General features: G+C 40.6%; 2 protein-coding genes across 3 annotated transcripts; one reads left to right on the top strand and one right to left on the bottom strand.

The window, feature by feature from the left end:
• Positions 1 to 167: 167 nt before the first annotated feature.
• phf13 (PHD finger protein 13) lies at positions 168 to 5,993 on the bottom strand. The gene is made up of 5 exons (XM_086085994.1): positions 5,641 to 5,993; positions 3,947 to 4,051; positions 2,883 to 3,062; positions 2,336 to 2,750; positions 168 to 2,204 (listed from the first exon to the last, which is right to left on the bottom strand). The coding sequence occupies exons 1-5, from the start codon at positions 5,683 to 5,685 to the stop codon at positions 1,972 to 1,974; spliced, it is 978 nt and encodes a 325-aa protein (XP_085942120.1). The 5' UTR covers positions 5,686 to 5,993; the 3' UTR covers positions 168 to 1,971.
• Positions 5,994 to 6,786: 793 nt separating this feature from the next.
• LOC147167003 (uncharacterized) lies at positions 6,787 to 11,980 on the top strand. 2 transcript variants are annotated; one of them, XM_086086033.1, is made up of 5 exons: positions 6,787 to 7,081; positions 8,432 to 8,847; positions 9,004 to 10,484; positions 10,933 to 10,974; positions 11,063 to 11,980. In XM_086086033.1, the coding sequence occupies exons 1-3, from the start codon at positions 6,901 to 6,903 to the stop codon at positions 9,535 to 9,537; spliced, it is 1,131 nt and encodes a 376-aa protein (XP_085942159.1). In that variant the 5' UTR covers positions 6,787 to 6,900; the 3' UTR covers positions 9,538 to 10,484; positions 10,933 to 10,974; positions 11,063 to 11,980. The 2 variants fall into 2 exon arrangements, with proteins under 2 accessions (XP_085942159.1, XP_085942158.1); XM_086086032.1 differs by having other exon boundaries at positions 9,004 to 10,974.
• The last annotated feature ends 4,901 nt before the right edge of the window (positions 11,981 to 16,881 follow it).

The raw sequence follows: 16,881 nt of genomic DNA, 5'->3' as shown, positions 1-16,881 counted from the left end.
CTTGAAATGAAGCAGTGACTTAATTTCTGCCAGTTGAATCTTGCTTAAGAGAAACTCGTGGCCCAAAAAATAACCCAAATAGAATAGTTTTCTTTTTAATCATTCTGGCAGATTACAATTTTAATCAATTAAATCAGTGTTAAATCCAACAAACAAGCTAAAACATGTAGGATAAAATGGTAACTCTTTATTTACAATACTTTACATTAGTTTCATAGAAACAGTTTTCACCACACAGTACACATGACACATTCTCAATAAAGGGAGAGTATAACCAACCCGTCAGAATAAACCAACTTCTATCACACAGACCATTGTTAATAGTACTTACACATCTAACCGATCCTTAAAAATGAGGGCTCTCAAAGACATAACAGTGCTTGTCATTTAGGAAACATCCCAACCGGGCTGATTTTTGGCAGCGCAGCACCAGAAGACATCAGTTGGCCAACCACACAAATGTTCTCTGGTCAAAATCTGTGACCGTGCGTTGTAAAAACCCATCCTAGAAAAACGGTGTCAAGAGTCTTTAATGTCACTCTACACTGGAGTATGGCTTTTACTGAACTGACACAAAACAGGTCCATGGCACATATGCTAAAAGAGTTCGTCCGAATGGCAGTGCCCCAAAACACAGCATTTCCCAGTAAACCTGCTGAGGGTGGACGTATGTGAATACTGCTGTTAAAACGTCATGAAGTCGTAATGAGGCGGCAAAGCTGATTTTGTTTGCAGATGACCATCTTAAAAAAGGACCAGAAACCAGATATTTTCATAGCAGCGCAAGCATTGTCCTCCACACACACCCTCCTCCCTCGCGTGTATAAACTCGAGAGAATCTCAACACGATTCCAGTCAACTAGCCACATTTCCTGCTGAAGCTTTGAACGGAACGGCCTTCAGCCCCTTCCATAAATATATTTGTCACAGGAATCATAGAGATGAAACAGCTGGACTAGTTAAGGTAAAATACTTATGAGCAACGAGAATCCTTGACCAGTGGAAATGAAGTGTAGGAGGGAAAGAAGTGATTTATCTCCCCGGCCGTGGAAACACACCGCATCTGAGCTTGGAAGACAGCTTGAGAAGAGGAGAGAAGAACCACCTCTGGGCATTTGTCCACTATGGACTTAAATAACAAAACAGACAGATGACGCAGATGCAGTCTGGATCTTTGTTCTATTGGATTATCATCATAATACTATAGCACCATCTGAAGCAATCATCACAAGGCTTTTACTTGTTTTCTCCTTCAAAACGGCCACTTACCACGGGCCGCCTGGGGGAAAGAAATCAAGTCCAGTTACATCTGAACATACCTGTTTGCCAAAAGGGTCAAAAGGTTTGCTTTAAAGTGAGAAAAAGTGCAAACAAGTCTTTCTGACACATCCCTGCATGCACCAGAGAGGGTGGCAGTTTGTGGAGGGACTCAACATGGCAGCTTCCAGTGTTCGCAAGACACGACAGTCACAACTGTAGACGTTGGCTGCTATGCTAACAGCCATCTAGACACTAGTTCAAAAGTTAGGATATTCAGATTTGGGGTGAAATTTGGAGGTGAACCTAACATTTAAGTACTACTTTACCTTCGATAGGTGAACTTAATTGACATCGAATTGCTCGCCAAACTGTTGACACGGTTCAGTCATTTTTGCATCACTTGCCGTTCTCTAACAAGAACCTGCAGGGCAAAATCCAGTGATGCTATTTGCATTCAAAAGTGCAGAAAAGGTCAAATTAAGTTCACTTAAGGTGATAGCGCACTTCAGGTACATCCCGAAATTTCAATATCCCTCAGCTTTTTTGTGAGTAGTGTATCATTCAGTGATTGCCTTACGCAGAGAGTCTGTAGGAAGCACAAGTACACATCTGTAGAGCTAAGATAACCCGGCGTCGGGTATAGGGGCTTGCTAAAGGTCCACAAGTGTTCTTAGAAAATCTCCCGGATGGATCAGAAGTGGGGCTTGGGGGTCATTCTAGCAGGTGTTTCCGCGGACCGATACGAGGGCGGTGGGAGCGGCGGGCGTCGGCGCCTCCGTCGTTTTCCCGGCAGCTCTGGCACACGTACGTTTCGGGCACGTGGCTCTTGCGGATCTTGGCGCACGACAGGTGGACCCAGGTGTGACATTTGTTGCACTCGATCATGGCGCGGCCGGCGAACGGCTTCATGCAGAAACACGTCACCAGGTCCCATGAGTCGTCGTCTGGGGGCACAGGGGAGAGAAAATGTGGTCACATGCTTGTTTTTTACATCTGAAAAATATTTCTGAATTAAGGTCCATGTTATTTCATTCATCATCATTCAACTTCGGACAATATTTATCAAAGTGCTTACCCGAGTCCACCATGATATCCTCATCCTCTCCCGACCCATCTTCGTCCCGGAACACCACCTGCTTGCCCTGACGGAACACCGTCCTGCTTCCAGAAAGGCCCTCCACTTTCTGGACCTTGACCACGCCTTCTTCCAGGTCTCGTTCATCCCATTGGCTCTGCTCTTCCTGTCGCTCCTCTTTGCACTGGGACGGGCTGGTGACGCGCTGAGGATGGAGCGGGATGCTGAATTCGTCATCCGGCTCCTCTTTTATAGGCAAGTCGCCGAAGGGGAACGCGGGCGGCAGTGACGAGTCGGGCGACTTGGCTTGCCCGTGTTCCTCGCCGGCCTGAAGCTCCCTCTCCTTTCTCCTCTTTTTCTTCTTCAGCTTCTCGGCTTTCCTGCGATCCTCTGGATGCAGGCTTGTGAACGTGTGCTGCACAAAAGATCATTATTTTGGTCAAATTTAGAGTGGATGGATGGATGGATGGATGGATGGATGGATGGATGGAGACCCCGATAGCAAAAATGTTCCCTATCCCTGTTTTAGATTATGAGCTCAACTCACATCTTTCTTAATGTGACTGGACAGTGTGGCCCCGAGCTGTGGATGGTTTCTGCTCCTGTCCAGGGGGACCATGAAGGGGTGTTGGGGACAAGACGGCGACGGCCCCGGGGTCCAGCCATCGCTATCAACTGTGCTTCCGGTGCTGTTGGGAGGGCTGGAAGTACTGCGCAGTGAAGAGTTCTGTAAACGATAAAACACTTGAATGATTTTTGTTTTCCTTTTCCCTGACTGTCTGGCTGGCATTTGCTCCACTCAGTTCTACTCAAATGGTTTTTTGGGGGGCTGCTGGTTTTCCACTCAGAAGGAAACTTGCCAGCAAACAACAACAATGGAGGAGAATGAGGCTTTCCTGTACTTACAGTAGCTTCTCAGCATGTGATTGTTAGCCATTAAAAATACATTTTATTCGAGAAGAGACAAAGGCAACACATGTTGTAAAGTGCAACAGTACTATGTCGGCTCAAAGCTAACATTCAGTTTTCATTTTTCTTATTTCTAGCCGCGTATCCTCAAAAGTAACAATGAAGAATCTGCTCATGACAAACCACAATTCATGTGGCAACAACATGGCACATTTTGGATCCTGACCAGATACCAGAAATTGTATCTTGTGGTACCTGGTTTTACTAGTAAAAACAAAACAACAACAAAAAACAACTGCTGATAGCGAGTAGGGCAAGTAGTAGCAAGCCGAGTACGTACAGGGACCCTTAACGATGCGCCTGAAATACAAGGTTTTTAAACGCACAATCAACTAGTTTGCGCAGCAGTGTAGGAATACAGGAATTCATCCCATGACTACGCCTGTAACTCAATTAAGTCATATCAGATTAATTCGCCCGAATGAAATAAACTGAAATGTCATTCATCCATTCTAGCCATGTTGTTGTGTGCATGCCAGTCGGGATGTGCTTTGAACTACGGAAGACACTAACAAATTATTCAAAAACAACCATACAAATAAACTCGACTTATTTGATCAAATTGACGAATTGCCCACCCATACAATGGATAATGTTGTAGACTGAATCACACTATTAAATATATTAGAATAAGACTTTTACCTCTTGGGGGTATGGGATGTAACCAGCATAGGCCAAAACAAATGTACAAAACTGGTTAAAATCTTCCACTGTCCGTTTCCTCTTCCTGAAGGGTGGACTGAAGCCCTGGAACACAGAAACATGAATAAGCTCCAGTGGTGAGAAGTAATTCACTTGCATGCGGCGTGGTGGCCTCGTTATCAAGTTTGCATGTTTTCCTGTGCTTGCGTTTTGTCATAATCCTTTTTCAACCTCTGCAGAAGTATAAAAAAAAAAAAAGAGTGCGATACAGAGACAGGTAAAGTAAACTGTGGTTGAAATCTTTGGATCTTATAAGGCAGAAAAATAGAGTCAGCAGTGACATGGAAGAATGTGAACCAGGGAACAGTAACTAATAGTAATTAGGATAAGCCCCGTGCACGGCCTTATTTAAGACAATTATTTGACGCTGTCAACTACAATGATGATTTGTGACAAATGCGTAGCATCTTCTGACAGCCTAAACGCCACAAGTTTTACAAATTCTCAGTTTAATCAGGGAAAAAAACATACAATGTGAATTTCTTCAGTGATCATTAGCCATTTTAACATTTTTACTGTTTACAACATTGCATAGGTTGAGCTTTTATTTTGAAGAGTAACAATTAGATCAGTGTTTTGCAACTTTAACATTAGTTTAAGTGCAGTGTTTTTAACGGAGCCTGAGTCATTTTAATTTATATTTTTTCCATCAGCTATTTTATTCAACATTTCAAGTTGTTAGAGTGGGTATGGCACAACGGTTGAGTGTACAAAAACATTTTTAATTTGTGTCCAAGTACTTTTTTTCATTTAACAAGAGCGAATCGGTGCTTCTACTTTTTTTCGGTTTCGTTTTAAACAAGTTCTGCGTAGGTAGAGTGTGGGTACTATTGCCATTCTGGTTGCTCCGATCTAATAATGCTCCTAGGTCTAAAGAGTGCGTGTGAGACACTTGCAAGAATGAGCATTTGAACAACAGGCATCCGAAAGGATAAGACAACAACATGACGATAACGCTCTTTGGTTGAAAATAAATGTACAGTAGGGGTAAATCGGGTTTATTTGCTTGTGTCTTGAGATCAGTGCTACCAACCCCCCACTTACAAACGTAACTGTCAGAAAAAACAAATGTGGGCTAGCAGTGGACAGTCAGCAGTAACAGACGGCTGTGCAGGCTAGCTTCAGCTAGTAAGTAACGGTGGAGAGTCAACCGTAACAAAGCAGTGTTGGGGGATTTTTTTTCTTACCAAAAGTATCGCATATCCATATTGGCTTTCGAAACAAGTAGCGATCATTTGTTTTCGAACGCACTTTCCAATCGGGTGTCGCTACCATTACGTTTTGCTAGCATAGCATGTTAGCAATGATGATGATGATGATGATGATGGAATGTTTTCGAATCGATTGAACGTTAACTATCTCTCCAGTGTATTTTTCAGGAGTAACATGAAGAGGTGTTTCTCGCGCGTGTACAAAGACGCACTTACAAGTGTTAAAAGTCGACGGTCGTTGGGTGCGAATGCAGAAATCACCTGAGCAAGTTGTTCATGTTACTACATCATGTCAAGAGCATTTACAGGCTAGCAGTGCGGTGACAAGCAACCAGCAAGTTGACAATCGCTTGCGTCCGTAGCGATGAAGCAAAAACAAGTCGACAGACCAACGATGATTTATTGCGATAATCTGTCACTTACCTCTGACTGGAAAGCGGGAGACGTCGATGGCTTTATGTCACCCATCTTCTCGGAGTGTTGTCAATACTATTGACAGGCGACGCGGTTGTGGCGTACAGACTCGGTGCCACTGTTTAAACGCCGAAGCTAACGTAACGTACGTTACTTGGGAACAACTCGAAGCCTAAGTGAATGCTCGACTGGCACCCGGGCCAGATAAACGTTTGAAACCGTTCCGTCAGTAAGCACAATGGAGTATACCCATGGAAGCGTCCCGTAATGTCTTCTTCTTATCAGTTAAAATGTGGAGGGGGGAGCGGTTCGGTTCGCCTTGCGGCTGTCACCAGCAGCAGCCTGCTCGCCTGCCCACTGCACACTCTTCTTCTGCTTCATTGGAGCCGTGGTGGTTGCTAAACGGTGTGACTCACGGGCGCCCTCTTTCGTACAGTAAAGTATTAGGCATTCCGACGTTATGATGAAGATGCGTGGCGGTAATGCACAATGAAATAACTTTGCAAATAGCCGTTAAACACAATGACAAAGTAGAAGATAAAGTTAAATGACAAAATGGCGGTACAATTGGGGACATCTGCATTTTAATTTGATTAAGTTACTTTCTCAGCTTCCCGATGTATTGGTCAAGCCCCCCCCCCCCCCCCAGCCCCAGAAGAGAGAAAAAAATCCTGCTCATCCAACTGACGGTCAGAGGCAGAAAATGAAAGAATCATTATTTATACTTGTTCATGTTAGTACCACAAGTCAGAAAATTGTGTTTACAAAATTGTATAATGACCATATACAATTAAAAGTAACAGTTAAGACAAAGTGCCATGCGATCTGTATGGTTTTGGCTGTAAAATTACAGGTACACTGTGTACACATGCCACATCATGTGTGTGTGTTTTTTAACTACATCATGTGGTATCATCATCGATGCTCCGTTTCCCCATCCAATATGGCGGCGATGTGAACGTACGAGTGTAAGCTTGTATGTCTATGGTCTTGCATTTACAAATTTGAAGCAGAGATTGTATGAAAACAACACAATGTTGCATATTACAACGAATCTGTTCATTAATTACATAAACCATCAAACATTAAATGGAGAAAATAAATACATTTTCAGTGAACGACCAACCGGAAACGTAAGGACTTCCTTTTTCCGGTTGATCTTTTTTCTTCTTCTTCTTCGTGTTTTGTCGACGTTGCTTGATGTCAATGTAAAAATATATAACAATAATGCAGATGTGATAGTTAAATATTTAATTGTTCCGTTCCGACATGTCGTCTGTTGGTCTCCTGCACGCTTTTCAGAGCCGAATAACCGAACGCTTCACCAGCGTCGCCATGGAGATATTTCAAGAAGTGGCGCATGTTGTAAAAGGATACCAAGAGGAAAACGACCGTCTGCGATCCTTACTGAACAATGTGATAAACGCGCAGATTAATTCTCCCAAGATTGGTTTGTAAAACTCTACTCACAAATTACTCGCAGTACTTACATTTATACGGCATTTATACCTTCGTTTATAACAATCGTGTGCGGATGTTCATGAAAATGTAATATATATTGTGTATCTTAAAGAGAAAAATGTATGACAAGCAGTGTAGGGATTTTAAAAAACAATGGATAGTTGGCCTAATTATGGGGATTTCAACCATATCCAGTCATTCATCAGCAGGATATGTTTTATTTGTTGTTGCCAATTAATTTAAGTCAAACAGTATACTATTTAGTAAATACAGTGGGGGCAGTCCATTTGGCACCTTGGCATGCAGTAATAAACACTATTACGTAGCAATTATAGAAACCTTATATAACAGCACACCATTGAACCATCTACATAATTTGGAGTAGTTCAGAGTCCAAATCTATCCAGTAACATGACAAAAATATTCAATATTTGAGTGAAATAAAGCAGAGAAACTGATTAAATGTAAGCAGACAGCTAAAGTCGTTGTTGTGCTAGCCTAAGTTGACTGTACAGTTTTGATTTCCAATGAAGAAAACAGAACAATCTGATGTCAATGAGGGCTTGCTTGCCTTTCCTTTGGACAGCACATTTTAAATTTGACTGGTCAAAGAAATAGTCCCATTGTTAATATATTTTAACTTATGTTGACCATCTTTACTAATTCAGAAGGATCTAGGTATCTTAGATTGACATGGCAACACAGAGGCTAGGGTAGAGTGTTGTGAATAAAATAGGGCTGGGCGACATGGCCAAAAAATTAAATCTCGATTTTCATTCAGGACAATTACGATTTTAATCGATTTTAATCTAATAAACCCAACAAACATTTATCTAAAGGTTTCGTTTATTCAAAATAATTCCTGTGCAAAATGTTCAGACAACAATAATGTATACTGATTCTAAATTAGTTTCAACATAAACTTAATATTCATAGTTTTTTCCTAAATGCCGCAGTTAAATAGTTGGTAGCTATTGTAAACATGTCTTGTAAAGCACCCATCCAGCATTCTGCCACTTGTGCAAAATTTTTACAAAACTTACAAAAACATTTGAATATAACACAATAAAAGAACAGCTTTTAATAATCCAAAATACAAAATTTCCCGATTTAGCACATTTTCAAAGTTTAGATTTTTAAAATGACGATGTATCAAATTAATTAGATGTATTGCCTAACCCTAGAATAAAGTAAAACAATTTAATGGAACAACTATTATAATTTAGTTTGTAAATATAGATCAATCTTTCTGATTGTGCTTAGATCAGCATAAAGCCTTGCTTGTCACTATGTACAACACTTGAGTAAAAATAACCCAATGTTTTCTGTTCCTCAATAGATCACGAACGATTCACTACAGCTCTTAGAGAAGAAGCAGCTGGGCTTAACGCTCATGTGGAGACAGAATTACAACAATGTGCTAAAGTACCGAAAATGGAACAAACTGAATTATTGGAGCCAATGGCCAATATACATGAAGAGGACAAAAAAGAAATACTGGCAAATACACCTAAAGAGGAGCAAACTGAAATATCAGTGTCCTATGCAATGGAAGTATCAGAGCGGCTGGCCAATGAACAAGAAATGGATTATACTAGACGGTTGGCAGCGGAACGAGAAAGCAGACTGGAAAATGGCATCACAATGGATTGTCTTAAAGAGGAAGGCACTGAAAGGCGTGACATCACTACCTCACTCCAGGCTGAAGAAATCACAAACAGAGGCCTCGAATCTCTAAAACACTCAAACAAAAAGGTACGTTCAGCTCTTTTTCCATGACAAAATAGTTGATCTATGTTTGGCATGGGAGAACACAAATTGCATGTATATTCTGATATGGTGTTAAGTTGAAGTGTTTTCTAATATTTTCTTTGTCTTTTTGTGTTATTCCCATCCTCAATGTCACCCCAGAAGTGCATCCGGGAAAACAAGCCAAAGAGGAAAAACGTCATGACGACCATCGCGTTGAAAAAGGAACTTATCGCCAAGTGGGAGTGTGGTACACGTGTCTCTGACTTGGCTGTTCAGTACAATATGGCCAAGTCGACAATATCAACCATATTGAAGAGAAAAGAAGCCATCAAAGCCGCGGATGTTGCAAAAGGGGTAAAAACACTTAGCAGCAGAAGAACTGATAAAGTGGAAGAAGTGGAAAAAGTTCTCCTCGAGTGGATTACTCATAAACAGTTAAGGGGCGACACTGTGTCAGAGACGCTCATTTGTGACAAGGCAAGGGAGCTGCATAACGCGCTTACCCGAGACAACCCTGGGGGCAGTGCTGAGGAATTCAAGGCTAGCAAGGGATGGTTTTGCAAATTTAAAAAGAGAAGTGGAATCCACGGGGTGCTAAGACCTAGGGAGGCTGCCAGGGCTGGAAAGGAAGACACCGAGAGATTTGAGGATGGATTTCAAAACTCTTGTGGTAGCCACGGTTTTCTCCCCTAGCAAGTGTTGGCGAAGTAGACGTGAATGTTAAATTGGACCTACATCACATGGGAGAGAACACCTCCCCCGGCACACAAGCCTATGGAAGTTGGACTAACTGCTGCTCTGGGGTGATGACAGATGGAATTATAAAATCAAACTACTGCTTTTGTAACATAGCGAAAACCCAAGAAATACAATTAGTGAACAAAATTGTTTGGTGTCACATATAGATACATGACAGAGAAACATCTTCACTTTTCACTTCCACTCTGTGTTGATCTCAGGGAAAAACCTAACCCTTTAAGACCAAATACAGTATTGCTCAGGATACATTGATACTGATATCAGTATTGATGACTGTGCCAATACTAAAAAAAAATTCTTCACTTGTACTTGTAAAAATGTTTTCATACTACGACACAGTTACCACTTCACCTACCCGACTTGTGTCAGTCATGTGGCAATAAACATACAGTCAATTCTGTAGAGTAAATCTGACTATTTAGAGAAATGTACTCCGTTTTAGAAGAATATTCACACTTGCAAGAGAGTAAAATAAAGAATTGGAAAAAAAATAAAAGTCACTCAAGGGTTGAGGAACAAACTCATGACCTTAAACTTGGAAGACAGCCGATCTACTCGCTGAGCCATGCAGCTCCTGCTGTGTGTTAGTATATTGCTCGTGTCAGCTGGAATCTTCGTAACTCCAAGAGACCAAAAATGCATTTGAGCAAACAGTAGGAGGGGCATAGCTTCTTTTTTTTTTTACTCTCTTCCAAGTGTAAATATTAGCCTACTCTAAAACGGAGTCTATTTGGCCCTACTCTAAATTGAGTCAAATTTACTCTACAGAATTTACACTTTTAGTCGACTGGGAAATTCAACAAAATGAATGTAGAGGTGGACAAAGACGACCTTGAGAAGTGGAGGAGGATGGAGGCTGCAGAACTCCACGAGCTGTTGGGGTACTACTGTATATTTGGTCTTCTTTTTTTTTTGTGCACCCTCCCTGTACACCGTTATTACTCTTCAGAGTTGAAGGTTACATTCTTCATATTTGATTGTTTTTACTGTTAACTGACCGTTTCAGGGTAACAAAGCATATTTGATAACTTACTGTAAAGTCAATATTGAGCCACATCTTTACGGACTTACAACACTGTGATTTCAACATGGATTGATAGGTCATAAATGAAAACGTTATACTGTGTGTGTGTAATATACTTTGAGTATGTTTATTATACCTTATAGGGGAAAACGTGTTGAAACGTAACATTAAAGGAAAATAATTTTGAAATCCCAACAAACAACAAGGAAATGTCACTCTACACATATACAACTTGGTGCATCAAATAATCATTTTTCCCTCCATTTTCTTTTGCTCTTTCACGCACATTATTCCAAAAACAAAAGCCCGAAAGTCCCCCGGCAGAAAACCATCTGAGAGCTCCCATGGTAAGAATGGTGCAAAATGGATCCAGCACAGCAGAAGTAATCGTGTTTTTCACTCGTGTTTTTAACCACGTGGACTTCTTTCTTCCAGGATGAAGCCTTACAACAATTGTTGCTGCAACACCTGAGGAGGATAAAATGGTTGCCCACCCAACTTTCTTGTCTGGTGCATGTCAGCTGTTCCAGTCTTCAGGGCTTCATGGACTGTGCGCTTTCCCCTACAAACAAAATCATATTAGGTTAATTTACAGCTAGTTCTTAGAATGGTGCTGACCCAAGATCTGGATTTGCTCTCTGGTTGTTAAGACAGTTGTTCGGCACTGCTCCTCAAGGATAGGTGAACATATTTTGCTGTAAATTGTACATGAGGAAAAACGTATTTCTTCACATACATAATTTATATATACTGTGTATACACATAATATAGTATATATCCAAGAGTTAATTTACTAAGATGATTATTATTATTATTTTTAGATGTTATTTTACACTATTTTAGTACTACCGGTTATCGGCAGTTGGATTAGCGTATTTGCTAAATATTTAGTTCAGCCCGAAAAAAACAGACTCAACATGTTTATTTCTTATATTTTAATATTTAGCATTTATATTCAAGATTTATATTTAGATATATATTGATCATTTAGGTGTAAAATTCAATATTTGGATGTACTATAAGTTGAAAAATATTCTTGTAAATGTGCAAAACAGCAAGGACAGCGCTTGCACTGGTGCGAGGGGGTACCAAAGCTGCAGTCCGAAATTTGTGTAGTTAAGCCTCTCCAGCTTTTAAAGTTTAGATTTTAAAACAGTATTTATTGATTTTAGTAAAAAACAACAATGTAACGTTCACATTCAAAAGTACCAAATCTGTTCCAATCCAATTCCTGTTTGTTTGTTTTTGTTGTTCGGCCTGTAACACATTATGACCTTTGCCAATCATTGCCATGTATCGTATTTTATTAATTTTCACTATTAATAAATTAAGTGATTTTGTCATGATATGAAACCATATTGGCAGTGCATAGTTATTTTTGTTAATTATGCTTATGGAATAAATACACTTAGCTCCATTTTGGTTGTATTGTCTGGTTAATTGCCTTAGGGTCACTTAGGTTGAACTATTTTGTTGAATATTGGCTAAATTCAGTTAAAATTTGCTCACGCAGTGTGAATAAAGTCATATTTGACTGTGTTTATTATTACATGTAAGAGAAGGTGAGTGGCATTTCGTGTGAATATGGGAAGGGATATATGAACTGTTCCTTATTTTGCTTTTCCCTCGCTAACAGGCGCATTAACGTCTGTCAGAAAACAATTGTACATTCAATTTTGGGCTCAGGCAGCCAATGAGTGACATAATTTATGATGTGATTGTATGATTATAATTTCAGCATCACATCTGAGGGGAAAATGGGAAACCTAGCAACCAGGGTTGTGGTGGTCATCAGGAATTTCGGGACAATCCAGAACCACTGCTCCATCCATTCCAAGCAGAAATCGTCTGCACATCAGGGCCGCTCACACAAAATGTTAATAATATTGAGGTTCTTTCTCTTGCATATCAATTCAAATATGCAAATATTAATAGACCTACTGGTAATATAGGCCAAGACAACTAATAGCCATGTCTGCCATCTAGTGGTGACTTAAAACTATGCAACACAGTTGACCCCACAGTAGATGCCTGTTGAAATGCATTGGAATGTATTTTTGTAAACCCAAAATTTTCGACAAAAAATGCTGATAAACCTTCAATATACATTTCCCCTAACAACCGGGGTTTGCTCCCCCCAATTACACAAAAACAACGGAAATAAATATTGGTTAAAAAAATAATAATCTGCGAACTATGGATCTCCTGTCTGCCAAATGTCAATAGAGCACGTATGTATAATTTTGTATTTATTATCTCACTGTATTTTTTGGTTTATGTTTGTTATTATGTATAACACTGTGTTGCTATAGTTGTTGTTGACGTGCTTTCTGTATACAGTAGTTGAGTTACCATGTAATGTTTACTCTGCCCAGCAGAGGGTTTCAGCTATCCATCCATCTAGTACAGAGGTAATCTCGGTCCTCGAGGGCCGGAGTCCTGCAGGTTTTGGAGGTTTCCCTCTGCCAACGCAAGCTGATTCCAATCAACAGGATCGTTATCAGGCTTATGCAGAGCTTGCTGATGAGCTGATCATATATCAGCTGTGTTGGAGAAGGGCAACATGCGAAACCTGCAGGACTCTGGCCCTTGCTGCCCACCTCTGATCTAGTACCGCTCATAAAATATTTCCTGAAAAATAAAATAAAAAATATTGACACTAGGTGTTCATTTTGTTTAGCTTCTCCTGAAACAATGTCACATCCTTTCTGGCATTGTGAGCTCACTAAGAAACTATGGGAGGATGTCGTTTTGTATTGTTCTATGTTCTATGAGCATGTTATTTTTGGTTAATTTGTTGAGTGGTAAAGATCACAACGTTTTTTTTGTGGTAAATCGGGTAATTATATTAGCAAAGTTTTATAAACATAAATGTAAACTTGGAACTCACAAACCATTTTTTTCTGTATTGTATCAAGACTTTGGGTTATATTTGCAATTAGTCAATGCCTGCCAGACTAAAAAGGCTGAGAAGACTTTGAATACATGTGCGAGATATAAGTTATAATGCTAAAAAATTACATTGTATTTTCATTAATACAGTTTTAGTGTGTGCGTGTGTGTGGTATCCCTCTGGCACTTTTTTTTCTATTGTTGCAATGTTTTGATCGCTTTGAATATGTTTGATGTTATTTTGCAGTTTGTTCAATAAAGCTTTCTTTAAATGATTATTATTATTTCATCTCCGTACCGCTTAAATGATTCAGTTGACAATCTTGTTGTAGGCTAGTTTGACTTCTTCTTTTGAAAGCTGTCCTGGCCTGACCTCAGTAAAATAAATGGAATGTATTTATATTTGATTTGTATAGCACTTCCGTGCTGTGTTTTCCAGAAATAGGGAAAGAGGGTGGGATCATGGAAATTTAACCGGAAATGGGGGTCGTTCCTTTTCCGGGTTCTCTTTTCGTTTCGTGTCGTCGTCGAGCTCTGTGGATGCTAAACGATAAGCAGTTGTTGTTGCATTGCATTTCATTGTTCCGACATGTCGACCGTCACCCAAATGCAAGCGTTCCAGAACCATTTAACCGAACGTTTTGCCAGCTTCGCCATGGAGATATTTCAAGAAGTGGCGCACATTGTGAAAGGATACCAAGAGGAGAACGACTGTCTGCGGTCCTTACTGAACGATGAGATCAAACCACCACGGTGGAATACAGCCAGCATCGGTTTGTATTAACTTTACTTTGAACAGTCACATTCAGCATTTGAATAATGGAAAGAATATTATTAACTATATTGTCTACATAGAAAAGTCGCTTCAAGTAGCTAGCTTTCCTTCTTGAGCCTTAAAGTTGTGTCGTGGTTGTTTGCGTAGTTTCTCTTTGTTAAGGCGTCCTGGAAGAATTCACACACACCAGTTTCTCCATAATCGGTATCTTACGAGTCGTAGTATCTTACGAGTCGTAGTATCTTACGAGTCGTAGTCTAGTAAATACTGTAGAATCGAATGCTTACACCAGTTGCATATGTTTGACCATTTTTCAAATTCCTAATCAAAGGCGGTTCTAGGATAAGAGATTTAGGGGTGCCATAAGGATGGTTGGGGGGGTTGTGATAGGTCGCTTGTTGTGGTTTTGGGGTACTTACCGCTCATGGGAAGTCAGTGAGTAAACCGAATCTAATAAAAGTTATGCAAAGGAGAAAATGACTTGATATAAACATATCCCAAATACGCGTCTGTTCCTAATCATCAATGTGTATACAAACACAGTAAATCACCAAGTAAAAACATGAACTTTGATAATGTGTGCAACTAAACACACCCCAAGGGCCATAATATTAGCTATGTCTGCACAATATTTTAGGATCCAAATACGATACATAATTGTATAAAATTGTATAAGATTTAAAAAATACTGTATAAGCGGTTCAGAAAATGGATTGATAAAATCCTTTGATTTAAATTTCAAGTTAAACTGCACATCTATTAGCATCCAAAGTATGAATTGTATAAAAATTTTAATGGTCAGATTTTATATTAGTTTAAATAAATTAAAAAACATCTTTCTCTTGAATTATAATTGAAGGATTACACTGAAGTCACATGTTGTAGATCTGTTGTGATGGTGCTTGAAATGCAAAATCATAATACAAGTAAAGGATAGAAGACTAGCAAAATAATCTGTTATTAAAGTAAACATTCACAGCACGACAGAATCTGTATTTTTATTTCAGTTCACTTCATCAACAATATTTTGAATTACACTTGTCAATTAGCACATGCAAAAGACACAAAAAGACTACTTTATTAAACAATCAAGAACGTTCCACTTATCAGACACTAGCACTGATAGCTAATGCTGACTCATTGCAGCTTTGCTTACCTTTTGCCTCAGACATAGTTTCAGACAGTGTAGTCTATATAAAAGTGACAGATCGTTTCCTAGCCTAAATGCCAAGCCATGGACAGAGAACTTGGGCATTTGTGTTTATTTTCGGACAGCACCATTACCAAAATTTTTGATGGGTGGGCAGGCACTCCAGAGACCCAACTATTATATACAACGATACGATACGATATACTTTTATTTTCCCTGTGGGGAACTTTTTCCTGGACTCCGTCCAGCTGCAATTATAGTAGAGAAAAAACAACAGAATAGAAAGAGATAAAATTAAAGTTGTGGAGCCATGTCTCCGTGAACACCATGGCGCAGGCGTCCCGGTGCTCGCGGCAGGCTGAGGTGAGGCTCCTCAGCTCATCCAGCTTGCTCTCCAAGGACCTCACGTTGCCGAGCAGCAAGGACGGCAGCGCTGGTCTGCATCCTCTCCTCCGGAGTCTTTGGCGTGCTCCAGCTCGTTGTCCTCTCCTCCGGCGGCGTTTCCCCGGGTCTGCTCGCTGAATCTCCTCCGGCAGGTCGGGGGGTGGTGTGTCGCCTGTTGAGCGGAGGGCCCAGAGCGCGTCTCTGATGTAGGACAACAAAGCCATGTCGTTCCTTTGTTCCCCTGTCCACACACGCCACGAGCCGTTGGTAGATTAGGCTCCGTTCTGAGCCCCGACGTGTGCTGTAACTCGCGGTAGGAGTCGCGGACAGATTGAGCCCGTGTCGCAGACGTGCTGCGCCAACGTGACCGGAAGCAAGCAATTAGAAAGCCCCCCCCCCCCCCCCCAACACACACACACACACACACACACACACACACAATGTGTGTTTGAAATAACGTTTGTGTGTCAGATGTTTCATTGACATACTTTGTAATGTTCCAATTTATTTTTCTTCTTCCCAAAAGATCACAATAGATTGGCACAAATGGCTACGGCTGCCAGAGAACAATCACCTGCTGTGAACATTCCTGTGGAGATGGGAGCAGAGCCAAGTGCCAAAAGGTCTAACACGGAGGATACTCAGCTACTGGCTAGTGTGAGTGAAGAGTCTGAAGACAAGGAAGCTCTTGTTTTGCAGCCATTTGTTAGTATAACTAAAGAAGAACAAACAGAAGTATCAGTGTCATCAGCAATGGAAGTATCAGAGCCATTGGCTGGTATGGAGCAAACAGGACTGTCAGAGCCGTCTACAGTTAAAGAAGCTATGTTGTTGCCTGATAGACCGAGACGCAAGCAAACAAAAGTGTCAGAACCATTGGCCAATGAACCCAGTGAGCAGCAAATAGAACACAATCGAAGCTTGGCACTCGAACAAGGCGATGGCGTCACAAATTTGGATTGTCCAAAAAGTGATCCCAAGGAGCAAGACACAATTGCACTTCAGACTATGCCCTTTTTTGACTTTTATAAAGCCAAGGAATTTGTTCAGCCA

This window comes from Leptonotus elevatus, chromosome 10 (genome assembly GCF_054856555.1).
Source record: "Leptonotus elevatus isolate MCC_2025b chromosome 10, RoL_Lele_1.0, whole genome shotgun sequence".
Taxonomy (NCBI): Eukaryota; Metazoa; Chordata; class Actinopteri; order Syngnathiformes; family Syngnathidae; genus Leptonotus; species Leptonotus elevatus.
The sequence above is the reverse complement of the archived record's forward strand: the minus strand, read 5'-3'. Positions and strand labels throughout refer to the sequence as shown.

Coding starts and splice junctions, on each gene's coding strand:
- phf13 (XM_086085994.1), bottom strand. CDS start 5,685: ATGGGTGACATAAAGCCATCGACGTCTCCCGCTTTCCAGTCAGAG. Junction 4,052..5,640: donor CTCCCGCTTTCCAGTCAGAG/GTAAGTGACAGA, acceptor TCTGTGTTCCAG/GGCTTCAGTCCACCCTTCAG. Junction 2,205..2,335: donor GGATATCATGGTGGACTCGG/GTAAGCACTTTG, acceptor CTGTGCCCCCAG/ACGACGACTCATGGGACCTG.
- LOC147167003 (XM_086086033.1), top strand. CDS start 6,901: ATGTCGTCTGTTGGTCTCCTGCACGCTTTTCAGAGCCGAATAACCGAA. Junction 7,082..8,431: donor GATTAATTCTCCCAAGATTG/GTTTGTAAAACT, acceptor GTTCCTCAATAG/ATCACGAACGATTCACTACA. Junction 8,848..9,003: donor TAAAACACTCAAACAAAAAG/GTACGTTCAGCT, acceptor ATGTCACCCCAG/AAGTGCATCCGGGAAAACAA.